This window comes from Erinaceus europaeus, chromosome 7 (assembly GCF_950295315.1).
Source record: "Erinaceus europaeus chromosome 7, mEriEur2.1, whole genome shotgun sequence".
Classification (NCBI taxonomy): domain Eukaryota; kingdom Metazoa; phylum Chordata; class Mammalia; order Eulipotyphla; family Erinaceidae; genus Erinaceus; species Erinaceus europaeus.
This window is the reverse complement of record NC_080168.1, coordinates 25,077,237-25,094,095: the sequence shown is the minus strand read 5'-3', so window position 1 is coordinate 25,094,095 and position 16,859 is coordinate 25,077,237. Positions and strand designations below refer to the sequence as shown.

The following is a 16,859-nucleotide window of genomic DNA, read 5'->3' as shown; positions in this document are numbered from 1 at the left end:
TCATTTAAAACTATGTTTTCATGTGACTTCCAAGTATTAACAATATGATTTAGATTTATGTCTACCATACAGAGGAACTAAGAATTTATAACATATGGTAGAAAAAAATAAATTAACTTTTCAATTTTTAGATCATGTTACAGAAAGCCAATAATGGATATTGGTTTTTATTCCTGAAATTTAGATAATGTCTATATTTCTGCCAATAACTTGTCAGTGCCCCCAAACTGACCTTAGCACATATTAACTAAAACTAGTAATATTTATAATATAAAATCTGTTCCTTCTCATCACCTGACAGTTTACTTCTAAATGAGAAAACAAGCATTTTTCCATTTGAATGTTAATATATACTTCGATATCCTAAATGTAATGACTTATCTGATGCTTTTACAGTTCTTATCTTTAGAAAACACATGAACTTTTTCTTCAACACTATTCATCACTTACCATTTAGTTGAAACCGAACAAGCAAAAAAAAGTATTCAAAATATACTCTTGACATAGAGTGTATATATACATATACACTTGATAGATACAGCTGCTTACACATACATTCACAATCAAAATTCATTTGATCAATTAACAGTAGAAATATATCTCAGTTCCAACATTTTCATATTGATTTTTAAATGGATAGCATGCTTGCATGTTCCATCGTTTTTCATTTTACCCTACCACTCATTTGTCATTCCAAATGTAATTTAAAGCTTACTGCCTGAAACCACTTGACTGTTTATTTAAAAACCAACCCAATTACTTCAGGTTTACTTACAGCCTCGAAGATGGAGTTCCCAGAGCAACAGGAATTGGCTTCCTCTGCAGCTGAAGCAGTAGATAAGAAGGAAAAGGAATCAGAGAAGCAAAATAAGCCTGGTGACGACCTTAAACATGCTGCCTTAGTTTCTCAGCCTGACACAACTGAAATTCCCACCGATAAAAAGAACATGCAAGAAGAAAATGCATCCATTTCTCTGTTTGGGCACACTTTTGGTGCCAGTTCAGAAGACATGAAACCCACGACAGATCCAAGCTTAGTGGTACCTAGTATTGGCCTCCCCGCAGAGCCCCTAACTCCAAAAGAGCAAAAGAACTGGTTCATTGAAATGCCAACGGAAGCAAAAAAGGATGAGTGGGGTTTAGTTGCTCCTATTTCTCCTGGCCCGCTTACACCTATGAAGGAAAAAGATGTACTTGAGGATATCCCCAAATGGGAAGGAAAACAATTTGACTCTCCCATGCCGAGTCCATTTCAGGCAGGCAGCTTCACTCTTCCTTTAGGTGTCATAAAGAATGAGATAGTTGCAGGATCATCACCCTTTGCCTCTGCCCTATTACAGCTAGAGAGAAGAAGGTCTCTGGTGGGAGAAGGCAGTGGCCTAGTAACTGCCAAAGACAGCACTAAAACTGAAGAGCCCCAGAAGAACAAACCTGACAAAGTGGCAGAAGCACCAGTCTCGGAAGTATTTGCCTCACTCAAAGATGCTCCCATTTCAATTGTGGAAGAATATGTACTAGAAAAAGTTTTAGAGGAAGACAAAGAGGCCCTGAAGCAGGACAGTGTGCCAAAAGAAGAGTTGTCCACCCTCACTGGAGAGGAATCTACACATACTGAAAAGGAGCCTCAACTAAAGCAGGAAGAAATAACCACTTCTGACAAAGTAGCTTCTCCTGAAGAGAGGGAGGAGTCATTCAAATCCAGCGATGAAAAAATGGGCTTAATTCAGATCCTGACAGAGCTTACTTTCACAAAAGAACAGAAAGGCCAGGAGTCCACCACAGATATATTAAAACAGGACTCGTTCCCTGTAAGTCTGGAGAAAGCTGCTCCTGAACCAGTGGTACTAAATGAAAAGAGTACAATCCAGGAACTTTTTGAAGAAAATGTTTCTGACAAAGATAGTAAGTTTGAAGAGATTGAGGCTGCAACATCAGTTGAGCCCGACATGCCATTTTATGAAGATAAGTCTGGTATGTCCAAGTACTTTGAAACATCTGCCTTAAAAGAAGAGGTGACAAAAAGCATCCAGCCAGGTAGTGATTACTATGAACTGAGCGACACCAGAGAAAGTGCCCCAGAGTCTTTTGATACTGTTTCTCCCATGTATAAAGATGAAGACAAAGGACTTCAGGCAGGGAAAGATTCCCAGCCCAGTGTTCCGGCGCAAGAAGCAGGATATAGCTCTCTTGCACAGAGCTATCCACCTGACTTACCTGAAGAACCCAGTTCTCCTCAAGAAAGAATGTTCACCATTGATCCAAAAGTTTATGGGGAGAAACGCGATCTCCACAGTAAGAATAAAGATGATCTGACACTAAGCAGGAGCTTGGGACTTGGTGGTAGGTCTGCAATAGAACAAAGAAGCATGTCGATCAATTTGCCCATGTCTTGCCTGGATTCCATAGCCCTTGGTTTTAACTTTGGTCGGGGGCATGATCTTTCTCCCCTGGCTTCTGATATTCTAACCAACACTAGTGGAAGTATGGATGAAGGGGATGATTACCTTCCTGCCACAACACCGGCACTAGAGAAAGCCCCTTGCTTCCCAATAGAGAGCAAAGAGGAGGAAGAACAGATTGAGGAAGAGAAGTCTGCTAGAGAGGAAAATACTCAATTTGAGTCATCCTGTGAGTCACCATTCCTAGCCAAAGAGTATTACAAAAATGGCACTGTCATGGCCCCTGACCTGCCTGAAATGCTAGATCTGGCAGGTACAAGGTCTAGGTTAGCTTCGGTCAGTGCAGATGGTGAAGTTGCCAGGAGGAAATCTGTGCCATCTGAGACTGTGGCTGAGGAACGTAGTCCTGACTTGCCCCCTGTCACTGATGATAACCATACAATTGTGAAAACAGACAGCCAGCCAGAAGATATGGGCTACTGTGTGTTTAATAAATACACAGTCCCACTCCCATCACCTGTACAAGACAGTGAGAATTTATCAGGGGAGAGTGGTTCCTTTTATGAAGGCACTGAGGATAAAATACGAAGAGATTTGGCCACTGACCTTTCATTGATTGAAGTAAAACTGGCAGCTGCCGGAAGAGTCAAAGATGAATCTAGTGCTGAGAAAGAAACATCCCCACAAACTTCTAGTGACAAACTGGGACTTGGAAGGGAGTTTGATCAGGAGAGGAAAGTTAATGATAAGCTGGATACTGTACTAGAAAAGAGTGAAGAACATGCCAAGGAAACAGAAGAAACTGAGGACAAAATTGAAACCTATGAGCCTGTTTCAGGCAAGGAGTTGACAGTGTCCAAGGATGCATCACCTCTCATTGCTGAGAAAGCAGAGAAAGGTCTGAGTTCAGTGCCAGAGGTAGCTGAGGTAGAACCATCAAGAAAAGCTGAACTAGGAATGGATTTTGATGCAAAGAAACCTGATCAGGGTCAAATAGATGTTAAAATCAGTGACTTTGAACAGATGGCCACAGGACTAGGCTTAGACACAGAAAGGGCAACAGAGCTTCAGCTTGAGGCTGCGAAGGACCTCACTCCCTCATCCCCCACACCTCAGGAGACAGATGGATTTATGGGTGTTGAGTCTAGTCACATGAGAGAAGGTGCCAAAGTCAGTGAGACAGAAATCAAGGAAAAGGTAGCAAAGCCTGACCTGGTTCACCAAGAGGCTGTAGACAAAGAAGAGTCCTATGAGTCCAGTGGTGAGCATGAAAGTCTCACCATGGAGTCCTTAAAAGCTGATGAGGGCAAGAAAGAAATATCCCCAGAATCTTCTCTAATTCAAGATGAGATTGCTGTCAAATTGTCAGTGGAAATACCTTGTGCAACTGCCATTGCAGAGGCTGATTTAGTCATAGATGAGAAAGTCGATGTCCAGATGGAATTTATTCAGCTGCCAAAAGAAAGCAAAGAGACCCCAGATATATCTATTACACCCTCTGATGTTACAGAGCCATTGCTTGAAGCCCTTAGTGCTGAACCAGCTGAGCCTCAGATCGAGGAAGAAGAGATTGAAGCCCAGGGAGAATATGATAAACTACTCTTCCGCTCAGACACCCTTCAGATTACTGACCTGGGGGTCCCAGGTGTGAGGGAGGAATTTGTAGAGACCTGCCCAGGTGAACATAAGGGAGTGATTGAGTCTGTTGTGACCATCGAAGATGATTTCATCACAGTTGTGCAAACCACAACTGACGAAGGGGAGTCAGGTTCACACAGCGTGCGTTTTGCAGCCCTAGAGCACCCTGAGGTAGAAAGGAGACCTTCCCCTCATGCCGAAGAAGAGCTCAAAGAAGAAGAGGCAGCTGAAGCCCAGGCTGAACCCAGAGATGGATCCCCAGAAGCCCCTGCTTCCCCTGAGAGAGGAGAGGTTGCAGTCTCAGAATATAAGACAGAAACCTATGACGATTACAAAGATGAGACCACCATTGATGACTCCATCATGGATGCAGACAGCCTCTGGGTGGACACTCAAGGTGTGCATTCTTTTCTTTAAATATTCTACTCCCCAATAAAATTCAGTAACCTAGTGGATTTTTTTTCATTTTAAATATTTAAAAAGATTTCCCTCTTTATTTTGCATTTTGTTAACTATGCAAAGAATTTTGTACATTTGTTACTAATGTTTCCGTTGTTGTTGTCATGGTTTGCTTTGATCCACAGATGATGATAGAAGCATCATGACAGAACAGTTAGACACTATTCCTAAAGAGGAGAAAGCTGACAAGGAAGCTCGGAGACCATCTCTTGAGAAACATAGAAAAGAAAAGCCTTTTAAAACCGGGAGAGGCAGAATTTCCACTCCTGAAAGAAAAATAGCTAAAAAGGAGCCTAGCACAGTCTCCAGAGATGAAGTGAGAAGGAAAAAAGGTTCATTTAACAATCACTTCTTTAAAAATGCTTTTGAAGTAATTATTACTCTTTTGTAGAAAAAAACAAAACTGCCTAACAGTGGTAACTAATTATTTGTGAAATTTCATTCGTTTTTGCTCCAAGTGTTTATTTTTTCCTGATGGTATGCTTTCTGTGTTTTCTTATTCATAGCAGTTTATAAGAAGGCTGAACTTGCTAAAAAAACAGAAGTTCAGGCCCACTCTCCTTCCAGGAAATTCATTTTAAAACCTGCTATCAAATATACTAGACCAACTCATCTCTCCTGTGTTAAGCGGAAAACGACAGGTGACGACTGTTCAATTCTGCAATGTGGCTGGCAAACATAGACATATATTTTCTTTTTAATTTCATTACTGTAGCAGCTTCTTCATTTTATTTTCCTTCCAAGAATCTCAGCCGTCATGAACAATTTCGCTATTAAGTGTCTTGTATCATTTTTTTTTTCCTTCCCGCAGAAGAGGTCATGACCATCTGTTTCTTTGTCATGCTCAGACTTAACAGTGATTGTATCTTGGCATTGTGCTCTAGTGTCACGTTCTGGGGATTCCTATTTTCATTCTGTGTGTTTGGTTAGACGATGGCGATGACTAGAACCGTGGTATGCATTCTCATTATTTTGCTTCTTTATCTCCTCATGCTTAAACACCATGCCTATTCTATTTTCTACATTATTACTACCAAATCTGTTACTGATGTTGATGAATTTATTGAAATCCTCTAAGAATGCATAGTGAATTTGAAATTGAAAGTGAGAAGGAAATCATGGGTAAAACTGTAGTTGCAAAATTACTTTCGATGAAAGGAAAATGAAATTATCTGTTGATTTCATTAGATTGTATTCCTTATCTCTAAAATTAGTGAGGCTTTCAACTAACCATATTCAATCTATTCAATATTTCACTGTTCGGATTTTCTTCAGTATGATAGATCCAAACAGTGAAATTAGTTTACATAATACAGTGTTCTAAATTCTAACTTAAAACTTCTACCTTTGAATAGTATAGACTTTGTGTTTATTTAGATTTTGCTACCTTCTTTTCTGTCTTCAAATATACTTGGTTTTGTTTGTTTTCTTGCTTGTTTTTTTTTTTACTGTTAAAAATTATAGAATGTTGGGAGAAGTCTCACTGGGAAAAGAGCATACCTTATTCTGTATGAGGCTCTGGATTCAGTTCCTAGAGTCATGTTCCTGGGAGCACCCTGAACACCAAAGGGACTCTATGAATGGTGGAATGATAATGTAGTGTTTCTTCCTCTATCCATCCCTTCTTTCTGTCTAAGAAATGTACAATAAGAAATAGACCCAGGAGATGACTCAGTGGTATTTTACACTCACAAGAATCCTGACATCATGCTCTGGAACCACTTAATAAAAAAAATTAAATCATGGAATGGCAGAATTAAACATAATAAGAACAAATCCTAATAAATGTCTATACAAACATCCATAGTGCAAAACTGCTTCCTAGATTTTAGTGCAAAGTATTCTAAGTGTGTATTATACTAGGAAAAAAAATAGTTTTCATTATATTTGAGCCTTATAGTCTACAAAATAAGATCATATTGCTAAGTAAGAAAGAGTGTTTTCATTCCCAATATGCATTCTCATTGCCTTTATATAAATAATCTTTAGGTGGTTTCAGAGGTCAGGAATAGAATTAACCTTTGTAAGAAAAAATAAAATTAAAAATCACTGATGATTTCATCATAGCCACTAAAAACTCTAGGTACCCCGTACTGGTGTTCTTCCTAAAGGAATCATTCCATGTGCTTTCCTTCAAGAAATCATACCTAAGGTAAATTTTAAAAGTAAAAATTTTGTTGTTGTACACAAATTTTTATGATAGTGGTTCCTGATGAAGAGACCCTCTAAAATATGGAATTAACACATCTTGAATTTTTATCTCATCTTAATCATTTCCTTTAAACTCATTATTCAAATGCTTACACAAGCAGAATCTTTCAGTTTGAGCATAAGAATCCTATAGACTAAAAACATGCAAAACTATATCAAGCGTGTGAAATCTCAGGGAAAAAAAAAAGATTGACAAATGATTTGGTGAAGTTCCTATGTCATTGTTATTCAGTTAACTATACGGAGACTAAATTGTTTATTTTAAATAACTTACTAAAGGAAAATTTTAAATTTGGTTTAATCCATTTCTTTCCTTCTACTATTCAAATATTAAGATACTGAAACAGAAACCATATACCAAATATAAGAGTCATTAACTTAAAGCAAATTATGTAAATCACCAAATTAAGGTATAGTGTAAAAATTGTAAGGGGTGTCATTAGCAACAGTCCTTTAAAAAAAAAAATCTGTTCTGCATTCTGTGAGTAGTCTTACCAGCCAGTCTTAAATAGCATATACCTTAATGCATAAAGTTATTATTTTTGTCTTCGAGCTACATATACCATAAGAAACCTTTTAAAAACGAGTTTAAAGTGCTTATAAGGATTAAGTATTTTTCCTGAGCTTTTCTCTCTCATGAAAACACATAAAAGAGGGAATAAATACACAGTGTATACCTTTTATTTTCTAAGCACAATTTTTTTTACATAGAGATACTTTCCCAAAATACACAGATTGTTTTCAGTCATGCCAGATAGTTCAGTCAGATAAGTCTACAACAGAAAATATATTAGAGATGACAGATTTATTTTAAAATTGAAAACAGAAGTATAAAACCAGCAGCAAGAGAAACAACAGTAACAGATGTGGTTATAATTTCATACAGGAAGTGCATGTGTAGAACGTATTCTCTTTAACTGGACTTAAAATTCTTGTCATGTCTTTTCTCCTTGACAAGTTATTTTTCTTCCCTTCTCATGTGATGGTGATGTGTTTCACGTCAAACAAGTATGTTTAATATTGTGAATTGAATGGGGGAAGATGACCAAGATGACAATTTGGAATAAAAAAGTATAGGAATATGTGTGGTATGCCGATAGTTACAAAAAAAGGGTTTGGGAATCTTCATAAAGACTTTTTTTCAATCAGACCAACCCTAGCATCCCATGGAGCCTCTGTTCCTTAAAAATCTCAGCATATAAGTGGCTGCTCTGTGTTTCATTCTCAATCATGATACTTCCAAGGTGCATTACTGACAATAGAAAACAACTGTCTTCTGTACTTGGGTAAACACTGGGTCATATTAACCAGGACAAACTCTAGTGGGAACCACAAGCCATATTCATATTTCTTTAGTTGCTGAAATTTAATGTCAAAATTTCATTTTGCATTAATTAGTGTGTTGACACAAGTGAATATCCAAAATGTAATTAAATGTGTTTATGCATTATACTAAGTTTAGAGTTGTTTGTACTTTTCTTTTCAACAGCAGCCGGTGGTGAATCAACTCAGGCTTCCAGTGTTTTTAAACAGGCAAAGGACAAAGTCTCTGTGAGTAAAATAACTTTTTCTTCATATGATATTGCCTCTGCTATTAGGTAACACTTGAATAATAACTGTAGATATCATGTAGGCTTTAGATTCTTACAAGGACCGGCGTAAGGATCCCGGTTCGAGCCCCCGGCTCCTCGCATGTAGGGGAGTCGCTTCACAGGCGGTGAAACAGGTCTGCAGGTGTCTGTCTTTCTCTCCCCCTCTGTCTTCCCCTCCCATCTCAATTTCTCTCTGTCCTATCCAGCAACAACAACAACAACAATAATAATAATAACAACACTGATAAACAAAAGGGAAAAAAGGCCTCCAGGAGCGGTGGATTCGTGGTGCAGGCACCAAGCCCCAGCAATAACCCTGGAGGAAAAAAAAAAAAAAAAAAAAGTTCACTCATTCTGATAGATTCAAAGTGCCATTTGGTTGTTTTGTTTTGATTTGGTTTTAATTTTTATTTTAATGACAGAGATACTGAGAACGCTGCTCAGCTCTGGCTTTTGAAGGTGCTAGAGATTGAATCTGAGAACCTGGAGCCTCAGGCATGAAAAGTCTTTTGCATAGCCATTATGCTGTGTCCCCAGCCACATTTGGGTCCATACTCCCAGAGGGATAAAGAATAGGAAAGCTATCAGGGGAGGGGATGGGATACAGAGATCTGGTGGTAGGAATTGTGTGGAGTTGTACCCCTCTTATCCTATGGTTTTGTTAATGTCTATGTCTCCTTTTTTAAATAAATAAAAAAATTTAAAAAACATTTTAGAAAATTGAGAACAGAATGATCAGAGATGATACTTAGTAAGGGCAGAGTTGTGATTTAGGCTATCTCTTTCTTAGCAGTGCAAACCACAAAATAACACCATGATCTGGCAAAAACCTATGGAATGCAATATTTACTTTTCATAGGGTCAAAACAAACCAGTATAATCAATGTTAAGCTATATTTTATATAAATGTCACTGCTTTATTAAAATATTATGAGAAAATTAAGTGGTATAGATAAGTAAGTTTAAATAAAATAAATGATACTCCTTTTTGAATTTATTTTACTTTATTTTATTTTATTTTTTTGCCTCCAGGGTTATTGCTGTGGCTCGGTGCCTGCACCACAAATCCGCTGCTCCTGGAGGCCATTTTTTCCTATTTGTTGTCCTTGTTCTTGCCCTTGTTGTTGTCATTATTGCTATTGTTGTCATTGATGATGTTGGATAGGACAGAGCGAAATGGAGAGAGGAGGGGAAGACAGAGAGGAGGAGAGAAAGATAGACACCTGCAGACCTGCTTCACCGCCTGTGAATCAACCCCCCTGCAGTGGGGAGCCAGAGCTCGAACCAGGCCTTGCGCTTTGCACCACGTGTGCTTAAACCCCTGCGATACCACCTGTCCCCCTCCTTTTTTTAATGTTATTCCTTTATCTAAACATATCTGCAATGGCTGGAAAGATAACTCACCTGGAACGTGACTGTTCTGCAGGTCTGCAGGTGTCTGTCTTTCCCTCCTCCTCTCTGTCTTCCCCTCCTCTCTCCATTTCTCTCTGTCCTAACAACGATGACATCAATAACAACAACAATAATAACTACAACAACAATAAAAAAACAAGAGCAACAAAAGGAAAAATAAATAAATTTAAAAAGGTTCTACCCATTTATATGGATTGTATATATGTTAGTTATAATTACTAGGTGTGCCTGTATTTTTCCTTATTTGGAAAATTATGACAAAATAACTACTTGGTTTTAATTTATATTGATGTCTAATTTGATATAAATCCTCTTTGTCTCTTTTTGTAAATTGTATTCATATGTCATTAGCCATATATTTCAATTTAAATAGCCAAATTGACATAAAATTCCTTAGATTCATGATGATATAAAAAGGTTTAGTTGATATTGCAAAATCAATTATTTTCTCTTTTTTATTAAATTTTTTATTTATAAAAAGGAAACATTGACTAAACCATAGGATAAGAGGGGTACAACTCCACACAGTTCCCACCAGCAGATCTCCATATCCCATCCCCTTCGCTGATAGCTTTCCTGTTCTTTAACCTTCTGGGAGTATGGACCCAAAGTCATTGTGGGGTGCAGAAGGTGGAAGGTCTGGCTTCTGTAATTGCTTCCCTACTGAACATGGGCATTGACAGGTCGACCCATACTCCCAGCCTGTCTCTCTCTTTCTCTAGTAGGGTAGGGCTCTGGGGAAGCTGAGCTCCAGGACACGTTGGTAGGGTTGTCTGTCCAGGGAAATCTGGTTGGCATAATGACCTATAGTTGATTTCCAATGTCAACAAATCCTTTTATATCATAGTGAATCTAAGGAATTTTATGTTAATCTTAATGTATCACTGACTAGATGGCAAAAGAATCTTTGTATTTTATATATATATATATATATATATATATATATATATATATATATATATATATATATCAAGCTTTATTTTTAATACACTGTTAATTTCAAGATTTCTATTTGCATCTACTAAAGAACTAGTAACAGGGCCAGTCAGTGACGCACCTGGTTAAGCTCACACATCACAGTGTGCAAGGACCCAGGTTCAAGCCCCTTCAGGGGGAAAGCTTCATGAGTGGTGAAGTAGAGAGCTCCAGGACACATTGGTTTGGTTGTCTGTCCAGGGAAATCTGATTGGCATCATGCTAGCATCTAGAACCTGGTGGCTGAAAAGAGAGTTAACATGTAAAGCCAAACAACTTGTTGACTAATCATGAACCTAAAGGCTGGAACAGTGCAGATGAAGAGTTGGGGGGGTCTCCATTCTGTAGATAGCTAGTAGGCATATTTTAGTTATATTCCAAAGGGCCTGTGGCTATACTAGTTGTTGTTTTTTTTTCCTAAGCCTGAAATCTGATATGCAGGTGGATCCAAGTTATTGTCTGGGGAGATGATGTCATGGCTGATAAAGGGACAGAAAGCTGGATCAGGGAAGAGAGTAGCTCCCTAATATGGGAAAGGGGTATAAATATTGTTGACTATAAACCCCATCAATTTGATTTGGTCTGGGGCCCATATTAATCTTAGGAACCTATGTGACCTCTGCATCCCTGTGGATCTGAGCTCAAATTCTGTGGTCATGAGTAGGAACGTTCCAAGCTGCTCCAATATCAGGACCCATCTTCCTCAGGTGTAGCATAGAGTACATCCTCCCTTCGGAGGATGGAGCATTTTCTACCGTTGTTGATCCAACTTGAGGGCAAGTTTTATGGGGGCCCACAAAGGGGTCTGTTTTGTTGTTCCTCATAGAGATGACCAGTAACAATGGATAGAGGGATTTATTTGAGGTCTAGGTCCCTCATGTCTGTTTGGGAATCTCAGGACTCCCCGAATAGGGCCCCAGCTGATGGGGTAGCCTGATAGTGACTAAAGAGTTATCCTTAAAGTATTTCAGTCTCTTGCCTAGAAAAGGACTTTCTAAGTACCCTCTGTTTAAAAAGATCTTTAGGGTATGTTCATATCTTTTGGGCAATTTGGCAGTAACTGGCATTCAGCGCATACACGTAGGACAAATAATTTTCATTTCTTGACATAAGTTTTTTTTTCCCCTTGAAAACACCCATTCCATCTTTCTAAAGGAGAGAATAAGCTGTTATCCTACCTAACTTCTTTCATTTAACATCCTTGTGCCTTGTTTATAGCATCATAAACCTCATAAAATTTTAAATCCCCAAGATTAACTCACATGTCTGATAATATAGTTCATCCATTATAAGTGCTTTTGCATTTTACAATTGATCTTTACTATGAACCTGACTTATAGTTTTTCATTTCATTTGGTTTGACTTTGTTTTGTGGTTTTAGCCTAGGATTTGTAGATGTCTTTCATAATTTGAAGATATCGAGTCATTTCATTTTTCTTTCTTGCATCACATTTCAGAAGCCCACACAGTTTTATGGGTTCCATCAATCAAAAAAGAATGACTTGTATTAACCCAATTATACTTCCCACTCAAGATTTTGTGTCTGTAAAATCAGGAGTGACTGTGCAGTCTGGGAAGGCTTATGCTTAATATTAAAATGACTGTAGGAAAAGTTATTTTTGTAACAGTAAAAGAATATTAATTTTTGGAGATAGACTGTCATTAGCTGCTTCATCTTATTTTTAAAATTTATTTATTTTGGATAGAGATAAATTACTACAAGTACAAGTAAATTTATTCAGTTTAGACATAAATAAATTAAGAAGGAAGGAGGAGAGAGATCTAGAGAGAGAGAGAGACTTGCAACAGTTTGACCACTCTTGAAACTTTCCCATTGTAGGTGGGGACTAGGGTTTGTAATGTGTACCATTATAAATTCTACAATTTTCTGATGAAATCAGTGTGGACAATCTGAAAATAAATCATCAACTTTGAAAAATATTTGGGGGGGTTGGGAGAACTTGGGGGGGTGGGCAGGGCCAGGTAGTGTCATACCCCATTAAGCACACATAATACCATGCACAAGGATCAGAGTTTGAGCCCCAACCCCAGCCCCACCTGCAGGGGAGCACTTCACCAGCTGTGGATCAGGTCTGCAGGTGTCAATCTTTCTCCCTCTCTATCTCCTTGTCCTCTTTCAATCTTTCTCTGTCCTGTCCTATCAAGTATGGACAGAAAGAAAGAAAGAAAGAAAGAAAGAAAGAAAGAAAGAAAGAAAGAAAGAAAGAAAGAAAGAAAGGGAGGGAGGAAGGAAGGAAGGAAGAAAGAAAGAAAGAAAATAGCCTTACAAAAGAAAGAAAGAAAGAAATAAAATAGCCTTACAAAAGAAAGAAAGAAAGAAAATAGCCTTATAAAAGAAAGAAGGAAATAAAGAAAGAAAATAGCCTTACTAAAGAAAGAAAGAAAGTAGCCTTACAAAAGAAAGAAAGAAAGAAAGAAGCCTTACAAAAGAAAGAAAGAAAGAAAATAGCCTTACTAAAGAAAGAAAGAAAGAAAATAGCCTTACAAAAGAAAAAAAGAAGGAAATAAAGAAAGAAAATAGCCTTACAAAAGAAAGAAAGAAAGAAAGAAAGAAAGAAAGAAAGAAAGAAAGAAAGAAAGAAAGGAAGGAAGAAAAAGAAAGAAAGGAAAAAAAATAGCCTTACAAAGACCAAGCCCCAGCAATAACCATGGTGGCAATAAAAAAAAAAAAATTCTCCTGGTCTGGCAATGCCACAACTGGCTAAGTGCACATGTTATAATTCACAAGGCCGGGGATACAAGCCCTACTCTCACCTGCAGGGGAAAAGCTTCACTAGCAGTGAAGCAGTGCTATAGGTGTCTTTTAGTCTCTCTCTCCCCCTCTCTCCCCCTTCCCTCTCAATTTCTCTGTGTCCTATCAAATAAAATAAATGAATATAAGTATTTCCCTTATTTGCCTTGTTCTAGAATTCTTGAAATATGATCCTGGTATTGACTATATAAACACCTTAAGGACTTGATTACAGATGAATTCCCACATAATCTCAAGATATTTTCCAAATGGATCATTCTATGACCTGTGGGTCAAACAAAAACCTTACATGTAAAATACAGAAGTGACACTTTCTATGTTCATACAAGTATTCTTTAATTAGTTTTGCTTAATGAGGTGATCAATAAAAATGCATTATTCTCATATAAATGTTCATCTCCATCATTGATTATATCCACTTATCATATGTTCTTGTTAAATGTAGAATTTTAATTTCTTATATGTTTGTGTTGTTTTTAAATTTTCCTTTTACTTCATAGTTTTGTTTATTTTGTGATTTTGTTTGTTTTCTTTCATGGCTAGAATTCTACTTTGTCAAAGATTCCTGCCTTACAGGGTAGCACAAAATCCCCAAGATGCAATTCAGCCTATCCTAGTACGACTATAAAGACTACAGTTTCTGAGGGTTTTTTAATACAGCCCACCTCAGAGGGCTCCACAGATGGTTTGTCATGTTCAGAATCAGGGAACAAGGTAAGGCAGCTCATCAATCAAAGGAATAGAAAGGAATACAATTTGAGAGGTTATAGGACATAATTCAGTAAATGAATGAAAATGAAGACTTAAAATTCTGAAGTGTTTGACATATAAAAAATATACATTAAAAAACAAGTACAAATGAAACCTCAATATTTCTGAGAAGTTTGTTATTAAAATAGAAATGTCTTTTCTAGATATGTTACCCAGTGTTCATTATTTGATATGCAATACATTTTTAGATAAAAAATTGATGTGATATTACTGTTACTTATTATATAATAAAATACTGTTATATTCTATATAGTAATTTGGACTTAATAATAGATATGTCAAGTTTTATGCTATTACTGCCACCTACCACTTAGTTATTTTTTAAAAATTACATAAACTGATGACATCTATATTGTTAAGTGTAAAATAAATAGATTTTATAGTGAGAAGTAGTTTAGAAATGGATGTAAAAGGCTTAAAGTACTTATCATATAAGTGCACAGTATGTTTGTGGTCATTGTTAGGAAATATTAAGAATGTAACACCTATTAGGCACCTTATGTCTATAAATTCTCATGCTAATGAAGATTTTTTTAGAAAGGTTGCAAATTTACCATAAGTGTCTTTACCATAGGTTGCTTAAGCAGATTCTTTTGTTGATATTGTTATTTATAATTTGGACTTCATAATCGTGAACATTAACTTAATACATTTTTATAAAAACTATAGTCAAAATTAATTCTAAGATTTGAAGTAGAAATGTGTGTGTGTGTGTGTGTGTGTGTGTGTGTGTGTGTATATGAAATTTAGTAATGTATATGAGAGGAAATTCACCTATCAGCATAGGAAGGAAAAATAACCAGAGCAATGTTATCACGTTGGATAATTAAAATAAAAACTTACAGGAACCTAATGTCCCTTTATTTTTACCACAGGATGGAGTAACCAAGAGTCCAGAGAAGCGCTCCTCTCTGCCTAGACCATCCTCCATTCTCCCTCCTCGCAGAGGGGTATCAGGAGACAGAGATGAGAATTCCTTCTCTCTTAACAGCTCTATCTCCTCTTCAGTACGGCGGACCACCAGTAGGTTTGCTTTTGGTTTGGCTTCCTTATTAATCATTTAAAAATATTCTTTAAGTGCAGAGGCAAAAACACTTATATGCCTAAGGCCCCTGAGGTCCCAGATTCAATTCCTGACACTACAAAGTGCCAAATTTCATCAGTATTCTGGTGTCTATCTAAAATAAGTAAACAAGTCTTTAAAAATAAAGATAAAATAGAGCTGAGTATATAGCATAGTAGTCATGCATAAGACTTGTAGTAGTGCTTAAGACTCCAAAATCACAAGTTCAGTCCCCAGCATCACTATAAGCCAGAGCTGAGCAGTACTCTGGTAAAAATAGATAAATAAAGAAATGTAGAATTATAGAAGTGGAATAGAGATTGTTATGTATTTATATTTTTCATAAAACGTGTTTTAAAACAGCTTATATCTGTCCCAAAGAATCAGAAAAATCCAAGTTATTGATGTGCCTGTTTGAATCAAAATGACTCATCTAGGAAATAAGTTATTATTCATTAAATTATTAGCATTTAAATTTATAAATAGAACTGAAAATATATTTTTCCAAGTAAGTGTAAAAAAATCTTGTAAAAAGTGGCTAAACGAGAAAGCCAATATAGATTTTTAAATATATATATATATACTTGCTCTCAGACTGTGGTTCACAGTTTATAAAGGTTAGTGGGTCATTAGTGGAAAAGGTGTCTTTTCACATGGCCACCTGACTGACATAATGGATCCTATCACATGCCTGTCAAGCTGGAAGAGATCCTGTCACATAGAATAAATCACTACGGCACGGTGATCAGTAAAGCTCTGAGATAACATCATTAAGTTTTATCTTTTCTGGAGGCTCCCAACATGGTCTTTCACTAGAGATCTTTTTTTCTTTCCCTAGAGCTCTATGTGACAAACTGTTAATTTATTGTTTGTTAGTATTAGGAAACAAGGCAGAGGGAAAGAGAATATAAGAAGTGTGTGGGGAGTCAAGCAGTAGTGCAACGGGTTAAGCGTAGGTGGTGCAAAGCACAAGGACCATTGTAAGGATCCTGGTTCCAGACCCTAGCTCCCCAACTGCAGGGTAGTCGCTTCACAAGCAGTGAGGCAGGTCTGCAGGTATCTATCTTTCTCTCCCTCTCTCTGTCTTCCCTTCCTCTCTCCATTTCTCTCTGTTCTATCCGACAACAACAATAGCAGCAACAATAATAACAACAATAATCATTAAGTGAAGAGTCTTTTTCCAACTATAGAAAGATAGTGCATTTGTGATCACACATCAGAACTCATTTTAGATGATTCATTATGTGAATGTAAGAATCACAAACCAGGAAAGCCTGAGTTTTCTACCTTGCATTGCTTGTTACCAGAACAGCTAGGGAAATACATAATTCAGCAGGTAGGAAGTCAGATATTGCATGCCTGAGGCTTCCCATTTGAGTCTGAGTGCTGCATGTGCAGGAGTGGTGCTCTGACTTCTCTATCAGTATTTCTCATATGATTTTTATCTATTTATTAATTTTTATTGCCACCAGGGTTAGCACTGGGGCTTGATGCCAGCACTACAAATCCACTGCTCCCAGTGATCCTCCCCCCAACTCGCACCCTATTTTATTGGATAGGACAGA

General features: G+C 37.2%; 1 protein-coding gene across 32 annotated transcripts in view; it reads left to right on the top strand.

Annotated features, from left to right (window-relative positions):
- The window catches only part of MAP2 (microtubule associated protein 2), a 321,228-nt gene that overhangs the window by 282,329 nt on the left and 22,040 nt on the right, over positions 1-16,859 (top strand). For 6 of the 32 annotated variants that reach the window (XM_060193982.1, XM_060193988.1, XM_060193981.1 and 3 more), the window contains 6 exons: positions 766-4,434; positions 4,622-4,828; positions 5,003-5,137; positions 8,197-8,258; positions 14,004-14,174; positions 15,107-15,254. In XM_060193982.1, the coding sequence (XP_060049965.1) occupies positions 766-4,434; positions 4,622-4,828; positions 5,003-5,137; positions 8,197-8,258; positions 14,004-14,174; positions 15,107-15,254 (4,392 nt within the window). The remainder of the gene's footprint in view (positions 1-765; positions 4,435-4,621; positions 4,829-5,002; positions 5,138-8,196; positions 8,259-14,003; positions 14,175-15,106; positions 15,255-16,859) is intronic. The other 26 variants (XM_060194000.1, XM_060193998.1, XM_060193996.1 and 23 more) reach the window with 10 other exon arrangements.